Genomic DNA, 22,549 nt, shown 5'->3' on the forward strand with positions numbered 1-22,549 from the left:
TGCGCCAACCTAACCCTACATGCCTGTGAATGCATGCATTCATGCTCCTGAGCTGTGAATGATTGGGATGCACTGCTTTATTAGATATATCCTAGTCACCCAAAATATGGTTCCCAGCCCCGCCCTCTCATTTTGTTCATAATTAGAGGGCCTTTCTCCCTTTGCTCAGGTTAAGTGAATGCAGCAGGTACAGTAAGTCTTCATGGCAAAGCCAAGATCACTATAAAGATAAGTGACAAATAAGCCATCAGATTTTGGGTGGGATGATCCTTTCTAGCCCATTCACATGTATGTGCCATGGTAACACAATGCATGCTAACGTATGAACTGGGATGCCATTTACTGTAAATGGCATCCCAATACAGCTCTCATTCTATATTATCTGCAATTCAATAAGCAAACTACAGCATATGACCAATAGATGGCGCAGAGGAGCATACTTACTTTCAAAGATGATGTAAGGATATAATTTGCATACTGTAGTTCTTCTGGGTCAGGGACACAAATAATTGAAATTATTGGATGCATGGATCAGCATGACAGCCTGGCATTTAGCATTTTCACAAGGTTAGTATGTGTTTCTCCTTAGCGAAGGTTTCCCAAAACAGCTTTTGCAGCGCAAAGTAACATATTTACTTGACTGCCCCCCCATGCTGCAACAACTGGTTCACAAAGGGTAACGCCACTTTTCCGCAGACAATGTAGCAAATCTATCGCGTATAATCGCTACACACATCACATTGTAATTTAATGCTGTTAAAAATGACCTTTCCTTTTTTAATCGTTGTCATCTTCTGTAAAATGCAATAAGACAACCTAGAAGCATCCTGTATACCATTTGTGTACGGAACGCCCCCCCCCCCCCCCCCACAAAATTTAATTTCCTGCTTGTGTGATTGTCTCACTGAATTTCCCAGAAGTCAGATTTAGGCATCCTCTGGAATTGGAATTTCACTTTTGGTGAGATACTCCTTAAGGGTTAAATACTTCTAACGGCGGGATGCAGATCCTTCAACTTTCCTCAGTGCACCAGGTGATTATAATGAACACAGACCCTCCCTTTCAGAATGAGTCTGCACAGGACATGGGGAAATCAATAAATATTTCTGCAGGTAGCAATCTGCTACAAAGTTTGATAAAATCCCTGCAATGTACATTGACCACCCAGAGGGGAATGTTTTTTTTTTTTTTTTTCTCCCCCAACAAAAGTAAAGTTACTCCATAAATGTATGTTTTCTAAAGTTTTGCAGGCAGCTTTTATATAAACTAGCAGTGAAAAATTGACTGCCTGCTTATCAAGCAGGAAACCTATTAAAGCCAAACCCTGAGTGTGACGGTACTCACCTTCACTGGGAGTGAAAGACAGATACTTAATGGACACTGAGATTATGGCTTGGATTGCTTCAAATGGGGTCTGTATTTACACTTATGCTAATGTGTATTGTACTTCAATGGCAGAGACAGGCTCTCCCTATTGTTTGTGTAGTGAGATGTGATGTGGATTCTGTTAAGCCTGTCTCTCCCATTGTTAAATGTTAATGATCTCACATATTGTTTCTGTTCTGATGGCTAGATAATTAGTTCAGGTTAATTCTATTTCTGTATACAATTTCATCTGCATATGATAATGTAATCAGGCAACCCCTGACGTGTGTAGTAATCTGATCAGGAGGGGGAGGTCCATGCTGTATATAAATTCTGTGTGACTGTTCAATAAAGAGATGATTCCAGTACAAGCTAAGTTGTTGGCTAGCTTTGTATGGGGCCGGCTGGACAATCTGATATCTATGTTCACGACTGGGAGGAAGTCATATACTGACGGAAGTCCACAAGTACAGTGTGGGTCGCGGTTCCGTTACACTGAGTATCAATAAAACACAAATTATTCCAGTTCTATGTTCATTAAATGTAAAATTTTAATACAGCTAGTATACATGCCCAAATCTGTCTTTATATTGGCTTCCTCTAATTCCACTCCGAGTTGAGAGAGGGTCAGCCCTATAGGCGTGCCCATAGGGTGTGCCAGGTGTGCCTGGCAGTGCTGGGAAAAGGTCATCTAGCGCCCAGGGAAAAGATACCAAATGGAGCCCCCCCAAAATGTATGAGGATTACTGTATGAGTCAGGACAAATCCCCTCCCTCACCCCCCCCCCCCCCCAAAAAAAAAAAATGAGCACTAATCTGCACACTTATCCCCAAGCACAAATTCAATTATCAAGTCAAAATTCTTCCCAAACAAAATCTCTGCCTCTTTCAGTACAACCCCAACCCCCCAGCTGAGATCCTCGACTTAGCACAAATCTTAGCCTCCACCATCCCCCCTCATGGCACAAATCCTCTACCCCTCAATTTTACCCTCTGAGCATAAATCCTTCCATTACCCCCCTTTTACCTCCTAGCAGAAATCCCCCAATCATCTCTCTTAGCACAACCCCTTCATAAGACATATCCCCCTCCTAGTAAGTACAATTCCCCCCAAATCACCACCCAATTTAGCCTCCTAAAATAAATTGTACACCACCAGTACCACTCCTCTTCCCCCAATTCCCCCTCCAACCCCTCTCCTAGCACTAATCCTCTTCTCTCTCCCCCTCCTACACAAATACTCTCAACCTCAGCATGCATATTTTTTACTGTGAAGCTGCTGTCACTAGTCCTGCCAGCTTATAGGTAGGAACTCTCTCTGCAGCGCCCCCTACCTTACATGAAACCACTGCGCCCAGGGCAGCCGTCCCTCCTGCCCATCCCTTGTCCTGGCCCTGGTGCCTGGCACACCCTAATCAACCCATTCACATTAGCATTATTGCTCCATGGGCCCGTGGGGAGATGGGAAAGATCTGCCACTGAGCAGCTTTGCTTATAAGAGAAGTGTGGAAGCATTTCTCTCACATTCTGAATCTGTAGGCAGGGAGATCATGTTGGGGGGGGGGGGGCAGAGATGACCTCATGAACATCCTACTGCTTCCATTTCTCTTGTTCAAGTAATTGGCATGCATGGATGAGTCTTCATTGCTGTCTAGTATATTCAAACAGCCCCGTACCCGCACCTGTCCTAACACCTGAGCAAGCACTTCATCTGATTGGCTGCAGTCACTATTAAACTGACATTCCACCCAGGTCCTTCAGCTGAACAGGTGGGGCTGAGAGGGCCAGCCATGGACCCAATTTTGGCCAATTTAGCAGGGATCATCCCAAATTTGAGCCATGTATGGCTAGTAAAAGGAAACTAGACTTGTAATATAGCTAAAGGCAAAACTTTGTTTTCTAGTTTTGGATGGAGTGTAGAGGAACTGGTACCCCTGTCAGGTTTTTATTGCTGTTTTCTGCCCCTGTTAAGGAGATTTACCCTTTCTAATTGTCCTGTTTACTGTTATCACTGAGAGTGAAAGTGAAATAAAATCTCAAATGTTGGGGACACTAGTTCTGGTAACAACCAGGGATTCCCTCACGTTGGAGTGATTTCCTCTCTTTTCTTGTTTTGTTTATGGGACAGGAAGTGAAGCAAAACCCCCCCAATGAGACACAGATGGCAAAATAACCCTCTCTTATTCCATCCAAAACAAAAAAATAGTTTTACTTTTTGGTTTGAATTTGAGAAGCATTGTCACTTACAGTGTCTGCATATAGCCCAGCCCTGCACCCTTGCTGCCTCCTGTGTTGGCTGGAGTGTGGAAACCTACACAGGTTATGACACTGTGCCCCCCCCACCCCACATTGCAGTTTTTGGCCCCTTAGACCTGAGCATCAAACAGGGAGTTCATATGCACCCCCCACCTTGCTCAGAACCCTGTTGGTGAGGGCTCTGGCAGTGTAGGGAGTGTGAATGGATAGGTCCATGTGCCTAGGCAGGTGGGCTGGGTTGGGTAGGTGTAGCGTGGGATGGGTAGGTCAACGTGCCACAGGAGGTGGGATAGGTAGGTGTAGCATGGGATGGGGGTAGGTCTACGTGCCTAGGCGAGTGGGCTGGGTTGGGTAGGTCCATCGTAGGATGGGTAGGTCCATCGTAGGATGGGTAGGTCTAGCGTGGGATGGGTAGGTCTATGCGCCTAGGTGGATGGGCTGGGTTGGCTAGGTCTAGGCTGGAATTGGTAGGTCTATGTGCCTAGGCGGGTGGGCTTGGTTGGGTAGGTCTAGCATGGGATAGGTAGGTCTATGTGCCTTGGCAGGTAGGCTAGACTGAGTAGGTCTAGTGTGCATTGGGTAGTTCTACATGCCTACGTGGGTGGGCTGGATTGGGTTGGTCTAGCATTGGATGAACAGGTCCATGTGCCTAGGCCGGTGGGCTGAATTGGTTAGGTCTAGCATAGGATGGGTAAATCTACGTGCCTTGCTGGGTGGGCTAATTAGGTTAGGTCTAGCATGGAATGAGCAGGTCTATGTGCCTAGGGAGATGGTCTGGGTTGGGTATGTCTAGCATGGAATGGGTAGGTCTACATGCCTAGGCAGGTGGATTGGGTTATAGGTCTAGCATTGGATGAGCAAGTCTATGTGCCTAGGCGGGTGAGCTGGATTGGGTAGGTCTAGCGTGGGATGGGTAGGTCTACACGCCTAGGTGGATGGGCTGGGTTGGCTAGGTCTAGGTTGGAATTGGTATATCTATATGCCTAGGCGGGTGGGCTGGGTTGGGTAGGTCTAGCATGGGATAGATAGGTCTATGTGCCTTGGCAGGTGGACTGGGATGGGTAGGTCTAGCGTGGGATGGGTAGTTCTATGTGCCTAGGTGGGTGGGCTGGGTTGGGTTGGTCTAGCATTGGATGAACAGGTCCATGTGCCTAGGCCGGTGGGCTGGATTGGGTAGGTCTAGCATAAGATAGGTAAATCTACATGCCTTGCTGGGTGGGCTAATTAGGTTAGGTCTAGCATGGAATGAGCAGGTCTATGTGCCTAGGGAGATGGTCTGGGTTGGGTATGTCTAGCATGGAATGGGTAGGTCTACATGCCTAGGCAGGTGGATTGGGCTATAGGTCTAGCATTGGATTAGCAAGTCTATGTGCCTAGGAGGGTGAGCTGGATTGGGTAGGTCTAGCGTGGGATGGGTAGGTCTACATGCCTAGGTGGATGGGCTGGGTTGGCTAGGTCTAGGTTGGAATTGGTAGATCTATGTGCCTAGGCGGGTGGGCTGGGTTGGTTAGGTCTAGCATGGGATAGGTAGGTCTGTGTGCCTTGGCAGGTGGACTGGGCTGGGTAGGTCTAGCGTGGGATGGGTAGTTCTATGTGCCCAGGTGGGTGGGCTGGGTTGGGTTGGTCTAGCATTGGATGAACAGGTCCATGTGCTTAGGCCGGTGTGCTGAATTGGGTAGATCTAGCATAGGACTGGTAAGTCTACGTGCCTTGCTGGGTGGGTTAATTAGGGTAGGTCTAGCATGGAATGAGCAGGTCTATGTACCTAGGGAGGTGGTCTGGGTTGGGTAGGTCTAGCATGGAATGGGTAGGTCTACGTGCCTAGGCGGGTGGATTGGGTTATAGGTCCAGCATTGGATGAGCAGGTCTATGTGCCTAGGCGGGGGGGCATGATTGGGTAGGTCTAGCGTGGGATGGGTAGGTCTACGTACCTAGGCTGATGAGCTGGTTTGGGTAGGTTTAGCGTAGAATGATTAGGTCAATGTGCCTACGTGTGTGGGCTGGTTTGAGTAGGTCTAGCGTGGGATGGGCAGGTATATATGCATAGGCGGGTAGGCTAGGTTGGGTAGGTCTAGCATGGGATGGGTAGGTCTATATGCCTAAGCAGGCGGGCTATGTGCAGACAATGTCACTTTTTCCTGGCCTTAAGTAGCTATTTTCCACTTCGTTATGCAAAGGATACATTATTACCACTACAGCGTTGAACTCACGGACGGTACTTGCGGTTATTGGTATAAAGCAGGATATATAAAAAATAATAATTGGGATCTCAAGATTTATGCTTTTTGCCCAGAGTTCTACATTACCCCATCCTCTACCTCACTAAAACCCTGTAAGAGCCGCATTAATTTAGAAAGACCTAGCTTTAGAGTATAATAAAAGGGGTGCATACTTCATCTCGAATGGTGATCCATTGGGGTAGGAAAATTAATAACAAAATATTAAACAAAGTATTCAGTGATACCCTGCAACTCAAATCAGAATCAATGTGAACACATTTTTAAGTTACAAAAATTTCAACATATATTATTTTTCATTTAAAAATGTATAATACAGTACAGAAAAAAACATACATTAATTAGTACAATGCTTTAACTTTTTTTTTTTCTTTAAGAAAACCACATATTTTTCATTTTTAATCATGTCACCCACGCTTAACACATTTCATTCAAAATTAGAAAATAGTAAAGTGTATATCAAAAAATTCACTGATAGAGAGTGGACAGAGAAGTTACATAGGCATGCATATTATATATTTATTGATGACAAGAAAAGATAAACTCGTTGCTTGAAGACGTGTTCCATGTCCAACTCATTGGATGTAATATTTTAGGAAATAAATTGATGTAGCAGTTTATTATCTTCTCTGCATAACAAACCCAAGCTGAAAATGACCTGTAAATCATGTTTTTCCTGAATTTTTTTTTCCTAAGAAAAGCAGAATATTAAAATTGGTATCAGTTTTGTTTTTTTTTTAACGCAAGTTTTCTTCTTTGGTGCGGTTTCCAGTTCTTGGTATTTAACAAGATTAGGAGCAATGTAAACCCTGAAATAGCATATATTGATATACAAGAAGTTGGGTTATCCCTAGGAAGTAGATCCAATTGAATCTGAATGGAAAGTTATGTATCCAGAAGATTCAGAGGGCGTGCTTAAAAAGCTATTCGTACTTCCCTTGCATTCCACTTTGTCAAGTTGTTCCTGCTCCCTCCATGCATTGTCCAGGCCGGTCTGGCAACTGCCAGAGTCGGCAGAGTTAGAATTTGCTGCTACCTCATCTAGTTTTTGAGATTCAGTCTTCTGAACGGGTCGTTGAGTATTCTGAATGCCCCGATGTCCTTCCGTATAGAACCGCTTATGTTCGTGAGGTCGAAGATGACCAGGAACGTTAAGCGTACAACTCTTACCGTGATTTGAAATCCTCCGTAACACCTGCGGCTCTCGCTCGAAGTCCGTCAAAGTGAAATGGGTAACTGTTGGATGTTTCAAAGTATCTGGTATAAGTGAGATTGAAGAAGACCTACCAGGATTTTTTTGCGGACTCGGAAGAGGAGTGTCGTCGATAAAACTGACCACCTCTTCCCGACTAAAGCACTTGAAATCGTCTCTGTATAGTTCCTCCAAGGTAAAATGTTTCAAGGAAAGGAGGCTCTCAGATCCTTTGCGGCACTTTCGATACGGCAAGCTGGCGTCTTCGTGGTAAAACACCAGGCTGCTTCGCCTATCGCGCCTTGGCAGTGTGAAGAAAGAGATTGCAGCGATATCTTCAGCTGATCCCCAGCCATGAAGGAAAGCTGGTATCTGACACGTGGTAAATATGTCTGTCTCATCATGGGAATAACGTCTTGTTGGAGGGACCTTAAATAAAATAAAGACCATTTAGAGTATGCATCTCTTTCATGAAGTGACATTTTTTAAATAAAATGTGTCATAAAACATCATGGCTTGGTGTTAGCTAATTTGCAACTTTTTGAAATGGCGCTAATAATGTTGAAAAAATTTTGCCAAAAATATTTACAATATTTACAATATTTAAAAAAACATTTTTGTTCCCCAAATGTATTGACTATTGGATGAAAAAAATATCTATAATTTTCAAATTGTTTACCAAAATGCTTAATACACGTTACATAATCTAAATTATTAGTGAAATCATGTAATTTAATCAATAAAAGTAATTTTTATTAAAGCCAGTGATCAAATTGGGGTAAGACTATTGGGCGTGGATGTATTAAAAATGAATTGTAACATTAATTCATTTTTTAATAGTAAGTCAACAACAGTCCTTTAAATCTGTGGTCTCCAAACTGCTTGCCTTTATCTAGCCCTTGCAACACTATTCCTTCTACTGACACCAACATTGGGGGCATAATTCTTGCCACTGAAACCAACAATGAGGCACTATTCCTGCCCTGATATCAAGGATGGGCACTATTCCGCCCATTGACACTATTTTTGAGGCACTATTCCTCCCACTGATACCAAGGATGGGCACTATTCCACCCACTGATACCAAGGATGGGTACTATTCTGCCCACTGATACCATTAATGGGGCATTATTAATCCCACTGATACTAAGGATGGGCACTATTCCTCCCACTGATACCAATAGGGCACTATTAATCCCACTGATACCAAGGATGGGCACTATTCCTCCCACTAATACCAAAGATAGTATTGGTATTGTCCCACTGATATCAAGGATGTGCACTTTTCCTCCCACTGATACCAAGGATGGGCACTATTCCTCCCACTGATACCAAGGATGGGCATCATTCCGCCCATTAGCACCAATAATGGGGCACTATTCCTCCCACTGATACCAAGGATGGGCACTATTCTGCCCATTGGTACCAATGATGGGGAACTTTTCCTCCCACTGATACCAAGGATGGGCACTCTTCCGCCCACTGATACCAAGGATGGGCACTATTCCGCCCACTGATACCAAAAACAGGGCACAATTAAACCCACTGATACTAAGGACGGGCACTATCTCTCCCACTAATACCAAAGATGGGCACTATTCCTCCCACTAATAGCAACAATTCTCACTAATACCAATGATGTGAAAGCCTTCCACAACTCTGCCCCCAGCCACATCACTAATCTAGTCTCAAAATACCAAAGGAATCATTCTCTTAGTTCCTCCCAAGACCTCCTGCTCTCTAGCTCCCTTGTCTCCTCCTCCCATGCTCCCCTCCAGGACTTCTCCCAAGCCTCTCCCATCCTATGGAACTCCTTACCCCAATCTTTACGACTATCTCCTACTCTGTCCACGTTCAGAAAATCCCTTCATACCCTTCTCTTCAGAGAAGCCTATACGACCTCCCCCAATGATGGGGAACTTTTCTTCCCACTGATACCAAGGATGGGCACTCTTCCGCCCACTGATACCAAGGATGGGCACTATTCCGCCCACTGATACCAAAAACAGGGCACAATTAAACCCACTGATACTAAGGACGGGCACTATCTCTCCCACTAATACCAAAGATGGGCACTATTCCTCCCACTAATAGCAACAATAGGGCACTATTATTCCCACTGATACCAAGGATGGGTACTATTCCTCCTACTAATACCAAAAATAGTATTGGTATCATCACACTGATACCAAGCATGGGCATTTTTCCTCCCACTGAAACCAACAATGGGCACTATTCCTCTCACTAATACCAATGATGTGAAACCATTCCTCACACTGATACCAAGGATAGGCACTATTCCTCCCAACACCACTGACACCAACAATGGGGCATTATTCCTCCCACTGACACCAACAATGGGACACTATTCCTTCCACTGACACTACCGATAGGGGCAAAATTTCTACCACTAACTCCAACAATGGGGCATTATTCCTCCCACTGACACTAATAAAGGGGCATTATTCCTCCCACTAAAGATGTTGCATTGTTTACTCCTACTGATACCAGGGCATTTTCTACTCCCACTAGCCACAGTCCAGCCCCCCTAAAGTCTGAAGGACAGTAAACTGTCCCCTTGTTTTAAAAAATATTAAAGTTTGGAGACCCCTGCTTTTAATGCACAGTCTATAAGTTTTCAAAAAGACTAGAAAAGCAACCTAAAAAAATTGTAAGGCTTCAATCAATACAGATGGCACACATGCATATGCAGACCTCAAAGATCTTCTTCATTTTATGGCTTAAATCAGCTTTGGCAGCTGCTTTTTTCTTGGAGACATACCCAAAAACATTGAAAAGGTGGGTTACATTGAATAGTTGGGTTACCCCATGATACATAAATTACTGTTTAATGGCTGGTTGCTGTTAGCCTCCAATAATTTGATGAATTATGCTACGAAAGAGAGAGCGAGAGAATTGTAATTGGCGCACAGAATCTCAGCAACACTTCAGATTGGCAAGGTTGATCTGCAAATAGAAATTTATGTGAGTCTTTTGCATTCTAATTTATTTTATTTATTTTTTTCAAGCATATGGGTGTTTGGACTTTTCTCAATTTGCTCACTTCCACCCAAAAAAAAAAAAAAAATATCTGAAAATATACACTATATGTGCAAACGTTTGTGGACACCCCTCCAAATGATTGGTTCAGGTGTTTCCAGTGAAGGGTACTGTTAAAGAAACATCATACAAAGGCGTAGGCAATTTTGGGCTTCCAACCTTGTGGTAACAGTTTGGTGAAGACCATTTTCTGTTCCAGCATGACTGTGCCCCTGTGTACAAATCCAGATTAAAGGGTTTGGTGTGGAGGAACTAGAGTAGTCCTGACCTCAACCCTACATAACGTCTTAGGTATGAATTAAAAAATGTTGATTGTGAGCCAGGTTTTCTCATTCAACATCAGTACTTGGCCTCACAAATGCTCTTTTGGTGGAATGGGCTCAAATTCCTATAGACTTGTTTCAAAATGCCTTCTCAGAAGAGTGGAGGCTCTTTGACTTGCAAAGGGATGGATCCAACCTCTCCCACCGCACATTTATTGTCACTTACAATTCTGCTTCCTCCTCTCCCCTTTCTTTCTCAGTCAGGGTCGCCCAGGGTTCTGTTCTTGGAACTCTCCTATTCTCGATTTACACTTCATCCCTAGGTCAGTTGATAGCCTCCCATGGCTTCCAACCCCATGTCTATGCTGATGACACCCAAATCTATCTTTCTACCCCTAGCTCATTACATTTCCTCCTCCATGTGCCTCCTCCCCTGACTTCTCTGTCAAGATTGATGGCAAAACCATCAATCGGTCCCTTCATGCCAAGGTACTAAGTATAGTCCTGGACTCTGAACTCTCTTTTCGACCCCACATCCAATCACTGTCCAAAGCTTGCCGCTTTAACCTCCACAACATCTCCAAAATATGCCCCTTCCGAACCAATGACACCACAAAGCTTCCAATTCCAATCCAAGACAGTTAATAGCCTCCCATGGCTTCCAACCCCATGTCTATGCTGATGACACCCAAATCTATCTTTCTACCCCTCTGCTCTCTACATCAGTCTCTACACGCATCACTAATTTACTGACAGACATATCAGTCTATAAACAATAAACGTAATCTATCCAAAACTGAGCTCATAACATTTCCTCCTCCATGTGCCTCCTCCCCTGACTTCTCTGTCAAGATTGATGGCACAACCATCAACCCATCCCTGCATGCCAAGGTACTACGGGTAGTCCTGGACTCTGAACTCTCTTCTCGACCCCACATCCAATCACTGTCCAAAGCTTGCCGCTTTAACCTCCACAACATCTCCAAAATATGCCCCTTCCTAACCAATAACACCACAAAGCTTCCAATTCCCTCCCTAGTCATCTCTAGCCTCGACTACGGCAACTTCCTCCTCATGGGATTACCTTTACATAGGCTATCCGCCCTTCAGTCCATCATGAATGCTTCCAGACTTATCAACCTTATCAGCCATTCCGTTTCTGCTACCCCTCTGCCAATCCCTCCACTGGCTTCCGCTCACCCAATGAATAAAGTTCAAAATACTAACAACAAACTACAAAGCCTTCCACAACTCTGCCCCCAGTCACATCACTAATCTAGTCTCAAAATACCAAAGGAATCATTCTCTTAGTTCCTCCCAAGACCTCCTGCTCTCTAGCTCCCTTGTCTCCTCCTCCCATGCTCCCCTCCAGGACTTCTCCCAAGCCTCTCCCATCCTATGGAACTCCTTACCCCAATCTTTACGACTATCTCCTACTCTGTCCACGTTCAGAAAATCCCTTCATACCCTTCTCTTCAGAGAAGCCTATACGACCTCCCCCTAAGAACTTTAATTGCTTATTTTCTCCATCAGTTCATCCCCCACAGTTATTACCATTTGTATCTCTTGACCCTTCCTCCTAGATTGTAAGCTCTAACGAGCAGGGCCTTCTGATTCCTCCTATATTGGATTGGATTGTAACTGTTCTGTCTGCCCTCTTGTTGTAAAGCACTGCACAAACTGTTGGCGCTATTTAAATCCTGTATAATAATAATAATAATCCATATTAATGCCCATGGTTTTGGAATGGGATGCCTAACAAAGCTCATATAGGTGTGATTGGCAGGTGTCCACAAGCTTGTCGCCATATAGAGTAGAAGGAATACTTCAAAGTGCAACTCATTTCATAGCATTTTGTGAACAAAACTTCAAAGTTTGTGTAATAATAACACCAATTCCTTTTAACTAACACAAGCCAGATGTAAAATGCTTAGGTCTTTACAAAATAACGGACATCGATGCATGCAAATTGTAAATTAAAAAGAAGGCACACTGGTTGAAAAAAAAAAAAAACTTTGAAAGATGTATCCATTTAGGTAGAGATTTATCTTTCTTTCAGCTAGCTTGTCTCAGGTAACAAGTGCAAGTGCTCCCTGATTGCACAGATTTGTTCTTCATACCTAGCAGTTGAGACAGCAACATTTCAAATGTTGAGGCATGATGGAATTCCAACATTCATAACTATAAGACATTTTTTAAGGGAATAACTGCACCTGGTTCCAAAGACAACATAACTGTAAGTATGGTAAATCTGCCCCTCTGTGGACTACCCCTTTAAGTCTATAAGCTAAACAGACTTGAAGGCAAATAAAATTTGGAGTAATATGTTCAGCCGGACATCACTGAGGCCTAGAAACAAAAAAAAAAAAAATGAACTGCTGAGAATTTTTGGGGTGAGAAACACAAATCATAATGGATGGGTTTGGGTTGGTTGCACTTGAAGCCACTCCTTATTTTTAAATTCAACATGCAAGATGATTAAAGAAGGATACAGACCCCCACAAAGCATAATTTATGAGCAGCAAACCACGTTTATTTCAAACAAAAAAAAAATAGCACAGAAAACAAGAGCAGCAAAAAGTGCAAGCAAAAGTCCAGAAACGGCATTCCCTTGTAAAGACGGAGAAAAAGAAAAAAAAAAATCAAAATAAAAAATCGACTTTTCATTAAATCAGCAAAGTAATTTGTTTTTCTAACTTTTAAATTGCTATTATGTTTTTAAAAATAAGATTCATTACGTGCAAAATTGTTCTATCCCTCTGTGCTGCCAATCTTCATTTTGCTCAGCATAATAATCATGTATACTAAAAATAATAACAAGAATAAAACAGTGAGACAATCAAAAAATATGACTTTTTGGAATTTGGAATGTAGTATGAAATCCCTAGCGTTAGTTGCCGACAAATACAGAACATATGACGATGCGGGTGGACTAGATTCTATCAGTACGGAGTGGCAGATCTGATAACGCTACAGCAAAGCTTAGAAAAAAAACCCAGGTAGCCAATATCTCTAAAAACTGGGAATATTTTATTGTGTGCATTTTTTTAAAGTTCTAAAAAGACTAGGGAAAGCTTAGATCCACTGCCACATTTTTATTTCTGTCTGTGTCTAAGCATTGGTGATTCACTCTCTCTATTTTTCCTGGTGACCATCGTATCCAGGACAGAGAGTAAAGGAAATCTTCCAATTGGGGACACATTTTTTGGTGACAACTAAGATGATAATTAGGGATGAGACTGGGTTTGATCCAAACCTGGAAAACAGTTGTCACTGTAAGTCCAACCAGCTGTGCTAGGAGCATTCCCCAACCCAAAGTTGCACATACATAAAGGAGCAGAGATGCATGTGTCATCATTGGGCCATATTGGGTCTATATAATTGCTCTAATATGGCCACATGAGCATATTGGGTCAATGTCCTTGACCTAATAGGGCCACATGGTCCTATTGGGTCAATGTCCATGACCTAATACAGCACAATGGACACACTGGGTAAATGTCTCTGACCTAATATGGCCACATGACCCTATTGGGTCAATGTTCTTGACCTAATACAGCCACATGGTCTTATTGGGTCAATGTCCTTGAACTAATACAGCCACATGGATATACTGGGTCAATGTCCTTGATCTACAATGGCCAAATGGTCATATTGGGTCAATGTTCTTGACCTTATATGGCCACATAGTCCTATTGGGTCAACGTCCTTGAACTAATACAGCCACAAGGACATACTGGGTCAACGTCCTTGACCTAATACGGCCACATGGTTATATTAGGTCAATTTCCTTGACCTTATACGGCCACATGGTCCTATTGGCTCAACGTCCTTAACCTAATACGACCACATAGTCCTATTGGACCAAAGTTCTTGACCTAATCTGGCCACATGGTCCTATTGGGTCAACTTCCTTGACCTAATATGGCCACATGGTCCACTTGGGTCAACGTCCTTGACCTAATACGGCCACATGGTCCTTTTGGGTCAATAATGTCACATGCGTGCCTTTGCGCACAGACAACTGCAGGGTGGGGAATACCTCTGCCATAGCTGATTGGGCCAGCTGTGACAGCTTCCTTCTGAGCTTTGAACCAAACCCAAGATCATCCATAATGGGAATCCCCATCACTTTCTTCTGACTTCCTGTTGCACTACCCTGACAGAATGTATATGGAAATCACCTCCCTAGGACACAGACAGAAAAACTGATAAGGTTTTTTCCTTCCCTACCTTTTACCTTTCTATAAATTTAAACCTTCGTAATTGATGGTAATGACTGTACATGTTCCTTTTTGACTGCTAGTCCCAAAACCTGTCATTGTCAACTTACATGGTATAGGGGGCCCTAAATGCAGCCCCCTAATGTCTCCAAAGAGCTGCATATGTTAACTATTACATGTAATGCTACAGAAGACTATCAGAGATTGAGGACTTATTAGAAGAAGTGGTCAGAGACTTTTCTAGTTGTAGAAGTAGTCGGAGACTAAAGTCAAACTAAAGGAGACATTAGAGACTAGGGACACCTTGCATTAAACTGTTAGAGATTACTGTTGGCAAAGGCCCATTTACAAATCAATGCTCCTGAAAGGCCCCAAAGGGCTGCAGGTTGGACACAAGGGACCTAGAATGCAAAGATTGTTGCTTTATGATTATTATAGAACAAGTTCTCGGTGTTCTATGCATTTTTGTTGTATAAGATGCAAAGACGGTTCATGGTACAGCTGGGTGGCAAGAGGGGGCTATAATCCCAGCCATAATTATAAAGTTCTTTTTAAAATGTTTTCCCCAGAATAATAATCAGTGACTGGTATACAAGTCTCTAAATGAGGATTTGAAAGACCATCACACATAATTCTTCCTTACTGTTTCTATAGTTCGTGATAGGTGGACTGGTCTGGTGCAGTGGACCTTGGGTGAGGAAATCTCACTGTTGGACTTGCCATTTTCTACACAAAGCTGAAAATTCAATTTGTGATTGAGGATCTTTTAGTGGCTATCAGAATGTCTGTTCATTTTTAATTCAAGGTTGGAGTTTACACAGTCAAGTTTGTGGTTTTATTAGTGATCTCAGAAGGAAGAGGGAAATGAAGAACAGCTTGGAGTGCTATTGTTGGTCCAGGAACCAAAAGGTGGGAAAACACCATTTAGATCAGCCTATCTCAACCTTTTTATACCAAAGGAACCCTTGCAATAATTTTCAGGCCCCAGGGGAGTGGTGTATTTTAGTTTCGTGCGGCCCTAGGCAAGACTAAAATTGGGCACCCCCCTCCTATGTAAATGTGCCCCACTCCTTTCTTTTTAATGGATGTGACTCCCTCCAAAATTGAAGGACGACAAGTCCCAGCATGAACCCCTGAGATCTCATGAGAGGGGGTGGGAGAGAGAGAGGAGGGTGGGTGAGGGGGGATGAGAGAGAGAGAGAGAGGGGGGATGAGAGAAAGGGGGATAAGAAAGAGAGGGAGGGTTGAGAGGGGGGGGGGGTGAGAGAGGGGATTAGAGACAGAGAGAGAGGGTATGAGAGTGAGGGGGATGTGAGGGGGTGAGAGGGGGGGTGAGAGGGGGTGAGCGAGAGAAAGCGAGAGGGATGAGCGAGAGAGAGGGGGATGAGAGAGAGAGAGGGCGGGATGAGAGAGAGAGAGGAGAGATGAGAGTGAGAGAGGGGGAGAGAGAGGGGTTTAGAGACAGAGAGAGAGGGGATGAGAGTGAGGGGGATGTGAGGGGGTGAGAGAGGGGGATGTGAGGGGGTGAGAGAGGGGGGTGAGAGGGGGGTGAGAGAGGGGGGGAGAGGGGGTGAGCGAGAGAAAGAGAGAGGGGTGAGCGAGAGAGAGGGGGATGAGAGAGAGAGAGGGCGGGATGAGAGAGAGGGAGGGGGGGTGAGAGTGAGAGGGGGGTGAGATAGGGGGGAGAGAGAGAGGGGGGTGAGAGAGGGGGGAGAGAGAGGGGAACAGAGAGGGGAGAGAGAGAGTGAGAGGGGGTGAGAGAGACAGAGGGGGGATGAGACAGAGAGAGAGAGAGAGATAAAGAGGGCGGCTGAGAGAAAGAGGGGGGGGTGAGAGAGAGGGTAGGTGAGATAGAGAGAGGGGGCGAGAGAGGCAGCTCTAGCAACTAGTGGCCAATAGAGTCTAAGGTGGAGGGGGCTTTTTTGACGCCCCCCTGCAAAGTGCCGCCCTAGGCCTTGTTGGCCTAGGCCAAAATACAGCACTGCCCCAGGGAATGCCTGCTAAGATTAGTTTATTGGTGGTCACCAGAAAAATATTGGTCGTGGTCAGTAAGAGAAATGCTCCTTATATTGAATGCCACCCTTACAGTCACGGCTCTGGCTTTGCCAAGTGATGTTGGGCCTGGAATTATGCAGACACCAACAGATACGGAGGTCAGTTAGTCACAGCTCAAGGAACCCCGAGCCACCTCTGGAGGAACCCTAGACTGAATGAGAAGGACTGATTTAGATAACGACCATGTCCATTTAAAAACTTTTTAGAAGCCATTCTAAGCTCCTCCCCAACCTATCTATTCCAGCACAAACATATAAAAGCATCCATGTGTAAATGTCCTAAACGGGAGATTGGAAAGGAATCCAGTTGGATGCCATTTTTAAAAAAATGTGTATTATTCAGTACATAGATATATAGGTACTAGGTTAGGATCATAGGTGTGCGCACAGGGTGTGCCAGGTGTGCCCAGGCACACCCTAATTACCCTGTGCAGAACAGATCCCCCCTACTGCCCTGGCTTCTGTCCCCCTTACTCCCACAGCTCTTCCGGCTTCCCTCCTCTCCTCTCCAGCCGGATGTTGCTGTGGGGATGTTTTAGGATGAATGGGGAAAGGGGCCGGTAAATATATAATTTGCCGGCCCCCTGCCTTTCTGAATGAACATCGGGAGTGATCGGTAGTGTGTGTTTGAGCTTTGGTGTGCACACCCTAATGCATTAGGCTGCGCACACCTATGGTTAGGATAAAATACCCGGTCAGCTGAGCTTTCCTTTTTTTTTTTTTTTAGGTGAAGGCAAAAAACGTATAAAATGTAACCCATATTTTCTACACAAGGAAAAACATTTGTTCCTGACTCCTAAATGAGAGCTAGAAAACTCTGCAATCTATTGACACTTTGTACCTATAGGGTTTGGTAGTTCTAGTGAAGGCTGATATCAGTTGTAACTTTGGTTGTACAGTTCTAGAATCAGAATCCACAATACCTGGAGATAGTGCATTTTATCTCCTTGTGCCTCCTTTAAAGGATAGATCTGTGGTATTCCCCTCTCCAAGGCAGAGATGTCGTACTTTGTAATGCGTTCCATGGCCATGAGGTCACCCCCATAATTGTAGTCATATGGCCTTTCATAGATGAGGTCCGAGTGGATACCGCCATCAGGGCTGTGATCTATAACAGACGAGCTACGGTATTAACACAAGGAATATACATGATGGACAGAAAGATAAGTAATAATACGATTTAAAGCGCACCCCTTAAGAAGCCGCAAGTGAAATGGGGTTCCCCCATCCTGCACAGACAGGCACACCAAATGTCCACAATCTCCAAGAGTTAGAAAACAGTCCAGTACTTTTTTTTTTGAGGGATTAGAACTTGGATGGGGAATAGGGGTAATATGGGATGCCCACTTGACTTTAACCACTTTACCACTAAGCCTATTTTTGACACTTTTTGTTCACAAGTTAAACCCAGTATTTTTTGCTAGAAAACTACTTAGAACCCCCAAACATTATATATATTTTTTTAGCAAAGACTCTGGAGAATAAAATGTCGGTCATTGCAAAATTTTTTGTCACGCGGTATTTGCGCAGCGGTCTTTAAAACGCCATTTTTTTGGGAAAAAATTTGAAAAATCACATTTCACTGCATTTAAAAAATACTAAACAGTAAAGTTAGCCCATTTTTTCTATATTGTGAAAGATGATGTCACGCCGAGTAAATAGATACCCAACATGTTACGGTTTAAAATTGCGCCCCCCCGTGGGATGGCGACAGACTACGGTCAATAGAGATCTCAATCTGCGACTCTTTAAATTTATTTAACGGTTACCAGTTTAGAGTTAGAGTGTAGCTCTTTTCTTTAAATTATTGCCCACGCTCTGGCGATCGCGGCGATACCTCACATGTGTGGTTTAAACAGCGATTTCATTCGCGGCTCGACTTGCGTATACGTTTTTTTTGTGCGCGAGCTAACGGTGACAGGGGCGGCTAAATTTTTTTTTTTCCTATTTATTTTTTCTTTTTTTTAACTTTATTACAGGTTTTTTTAAAAAAAAAAAATCTGATCACTTTTATTGCTGTCACAAGCAATGTAAACATCCCTTGTGACACCAATATGTAGTGACAGGTACACTTTATGGAGGGATCGAGGGTCTAAAAGACCCCAAACCCCTCCACTACACTTTCCTGTATGCAAAACGCCGAAAACGGAATTTTTGCATACAGCCGTTTTTCAAATCTGCCGCCTTTTGCAGCACAGTAACCCGGAAGTGACGTCATGGACGCCGCCTCCGGGTTACGTCATCGGAGACCCGATCAATGCCGTTTCCAGCATTCATCGGGACTCAATCCAGCCGGCGGACGTGCCAGCTGGGAGCTCGGGGCTCCCGGTGGGACAGGACCCCCGAGGAAAGCCACGGAAGGCGGCGGGAGGGGGGGATGTCCCCTCCCGCCCCCGGGTAACGATCGAGTGGCTCCCGAGCCGCATCGGTCATTACCGATGGAAAGCTGACCGTCGGCTCTAAAAAACGGTACCGGGGTGATGCCTCTAGCTAGAGGCATCACCCCGGTACACCTACGCAAAGTCAGCCGACGTAGGTCTACGTGGCTAGACGTTAAGTGGTTAAACAACTCCAGGGACCTATATTCAGTCTATATACACTCCTCTCTTCCTCCAGCACACTTGCTTGCAGAAAAACTAAACTGTAACACTTAATGGATCTGACCAGACACTCAGCCAGATCAAAAGCAAAAGCCCTTTACAGGCAGGGCCCCTGGGCCCCTTGGTTGTGTAGCAAAGTGTCCAGCTTGCATCCCTTTGGCTCCTGATCTCAGCACCACCTCTTCAGACACTGCCAGCCTGCCTGGCTGCAGCTGCCCCTTTCACTAGCCCTTCTGGCTACTTCTCCACAGTCCTCCCTAGCTGATACAATAGTCCTATTTTTGATCAAAAGGGCAATTTTAGGTGTGGAGTCAGCAATTGCGGCATTTGTGCCACTGCAAAAAATAAGAAACCTGCAACAAATGGTAAGGTATATACCATTCAGCAATTTACTAATTGTGGTACCTCCTACGTGATCTACGGCCTGCTGTGCCCCTGTGGGCTCCTGTGAGTGGGCCGCACCTCACGTCCATTAAGAGTGAGAATAGGGGAACACAGGAGTAATATTACTACTTTGAAAGATAATTATTCAGTCACTCAGCACTTTGTAGACATCCCTAACAGAAGCACGGAGGGCCTAAAGGTCTTTGGTATTGAAGCTATTGGGAATGATCTGGAGAATGGTAGAAGACACCGTAGACTTTTTTATTAGAGAGGCATTCTGGATTTTCACTCTAAGATCTTTAACCCCCAAAGGGTTAAATGAAGAAATAGAGCTTCATTCTGCGTTGTAACCCCACTCTTCACTCCTCCACATTACGGCTATTTTAGTCCTAGCCTCTCAACCAGAAGGGCAGGCCAACTATTGTGCCCGGCCAGTTGTCTTTGCCCAATGGCTCAATGGGCTTTGTTCCAGGATCTGGTCGTATGTGTGTACTTTGGCGTACCTTGGTGTACATGCAGACATACGTATCACCAATATTTGTCCTTTATTAGAGGGACATTTTGTCCTGGAAAGGTACAGGCCTTGTTTAATTTAACCTCCTTTTAGATATAGGGCAAACAGGTCCTTTTTAATTGATTTTACTGTATTATTAGCCTAATGGTACTACTAACACACTGGTTTTTTTTTTTGCTTTTCTTTCATAGTGAGGCCCACACGTCTTAGTTCCCATTTCAATCGTTGTTATTTAAGGCAGCCAGGCCCCTACTAAGTTCCTCAGTTTTACGCTGAATATCATTTAAAATACTCGCAGGGAGAGGCGGGCACCTGCCCATGTTGGTGTGAGCCAACACAGGTCACATTTGACCTCTCTCTGAATATATGGGTAGCACTTTAAATATACGGATATATCAATTTCCACATTTTATACCTTAATTGTGGTCTTTATAAGTATTTTTTTTTATTTTTATACCCGGGATACCGAAGTAGAAGTAGGGGTCTTAGTTATTGTCCTAGTAAGAATGACCTGTATACAACTATAATAATAATGTGTTGTAGAGGGTCCCTCAAGCACCCGAGCCCCCAGGCCTGAAGTTACCCCCCCTCAGACTAGGGGGCACCCTCAAGGGCCACCAACAGCCTCCTCAGCACTCCTCCTCCATCTTCCACCCAACTGCCCCTGCTGGCAGGACCCATGAGTATTTATTAGGTGGCCTGCCCCCTGCCAGTCAATTTTGCTTGGGATTGGTTGGGGCCCTAAACAATACTCCAAGCAGCTCCTCCTAGACTCCACCTTCTACTTCTGGAAGCTTCTCTAAGGTTCCAGAAAGCAGGGGGAGTCACCAGAGATGCTGCTTGCTGAATCATCCAGCCTCCCTGAGTCACTCAGCCCTGACCCAGATTAAACCCAGCCTGGTTCTCAGCCAAGCCATATTTCCCTATACTACAAACAAATTATGTACACCTACACCTAATCTAGCACACTAGAGGGTGCTACAACAAAATATAGGAAAATAACTGTTTATCAATTATTGACTTCTGGAGGATAAAGGTGAATGCACACTTACAGGAGTTCCAATCGCAATAACAAACGGTAGTAATCTATATGTACTCTTCAATATTTTAAAGTAAACCTCTCTAAAAGTGTACATTCAGTACATCTATGGAATACACCCACATATACTTATGTTTTATTCCTTTAAAAGTGCTGCAAGTACAGAAAAATACCTGCTGATCTTCCAAGAAATCCAGTTTGCTCCCAAGTTCCTACTTGGGCTGACAACACAAAGTCTTTACTGTAATAAAATCCCAAGCAGCGTTGTCAGCCCCCTACAGAATTCCACCTATCCTTGCCTATCTCTGTCCCTCTCCACTTACATGTATTTCCCTGCACAGCAATGCTGCTACTTTCAACTCCTAGGAGCCACCCAAACACTCTACATAGGTAGAGAGCTCTTAGGAGATGTAGTTCTGGGGACGGGCTTATGTCAATAGGAACTAAGTTTCCAGCAGCTGCCCCCTGGACGAATTTTACAAGATGATCTCACAGGAAGAAATAAAAGATTGGTCTCTAAGAAAAATAAAATCCTGCTGGGACATGACAAGGGAGGTTTGGTGGTAAATTTGAGTAATGCATGAACAGAGAAATATCGAAATTACTATTGCTGTCCTCCTCATGCATGTGTTTATGCAAGTACTGGTTTATACCCATGTGCAGCCATATCTTGTAACTCATTTGTACAAGCAACTGTATGCAACACAGTGGCGGCCCGTCCATTAGGGGCGCCGCCCCCCCTATCCATGCGCCTGGCTCCCTAATCTACATGCAGGGTGCCGGATGCATGGATTCCAGTGAGGACTTTTTTTTTTTTTTAAGCACGTGATTAGAGCCAGAGGCTCTAATAGGCTTCAAAAAAGGGTGGGCTCGGGGCGCAGACCACTGCGCCCTGAGCCCACCCAGTTGTGTGACAATAGCGAATTAATATTTGCTATTATCACACTGATTCTCCTCCCAGCCAATCAGGAAGCGGGTCCTGAGACCATTTTCCCAATTGGTCAAAGGAGAAGGGATCCTATTGGTGGAGGAGGAGGGAGGAGATGGCCACAGAGAAGGGACATGGAGGAGGGGGAAGCCGTCGCTGCCTGAGCCCAGAGGAACAAGGTAAGTGGACTGAACTCTGGAGTGATTGGGGGGGGCGGAGGGGTCCGTGGCCAGGTCCATCTGCTGCCCCCCCCCCCCCCGGACCGATGGAGCACCAGTTGCCACTGATGCAACACCTGGGGCTTCTGGGTGCTGAAATATGGCTGTACCTTGCATTTTCTGGCCCAATAGGCCCATATGCATGAACCCTTACAAATGCTACAGCAGCCTCTGCTCTTAGGTTGCAATTTATTTCCTAAATGTAAAATAGAAGAGA

At 44.5% G+C, this 22,549-nt stretch overlaps 1 protein-coding gene across 1 annotated transcript in view; it reads right to left on the bottom strand.

Moving 5' to 3' along the window:
- Window positions 1–6,581: 6,581 nt before the first annotated feature.
- GPR153 (G protein-coupled receptor 153) overlaps window positions 6,582–22,549 on the bottom strand; it is a 170,395-nt gene continuing 154,427 nt past the window's right edge. The window contains exons 5-6 of the mRNA XM_082273312.1: window positions 17,573–17,757; window positions 6,582–7,478 (exon numbers count right to left, since the gene is read on the bottom strand). Coding sequence (XP_082129438.1) covers window positions 6,708–7,478; window positions 17,573–17,757 — 956 coding nt within the window. The 3' untranslated portion in view covers window positions 6,582–6,707. The remainder of the gene's footprint in view (window positions 7,479–17,572; window positions 17,758–22,549) is intronic.

This window comes from Pelophylax lessonae, assembly GCF_965119305.1.
Source record: "Pelophylax lessonae genome assembly, chromosome: 12".
NCBI classification, from domain to species: Eukaryota; Metazoa; Chordata; class Amphibia; order Anura; family Ranidae; genus Pelophylax; species Pelophylax lessonae.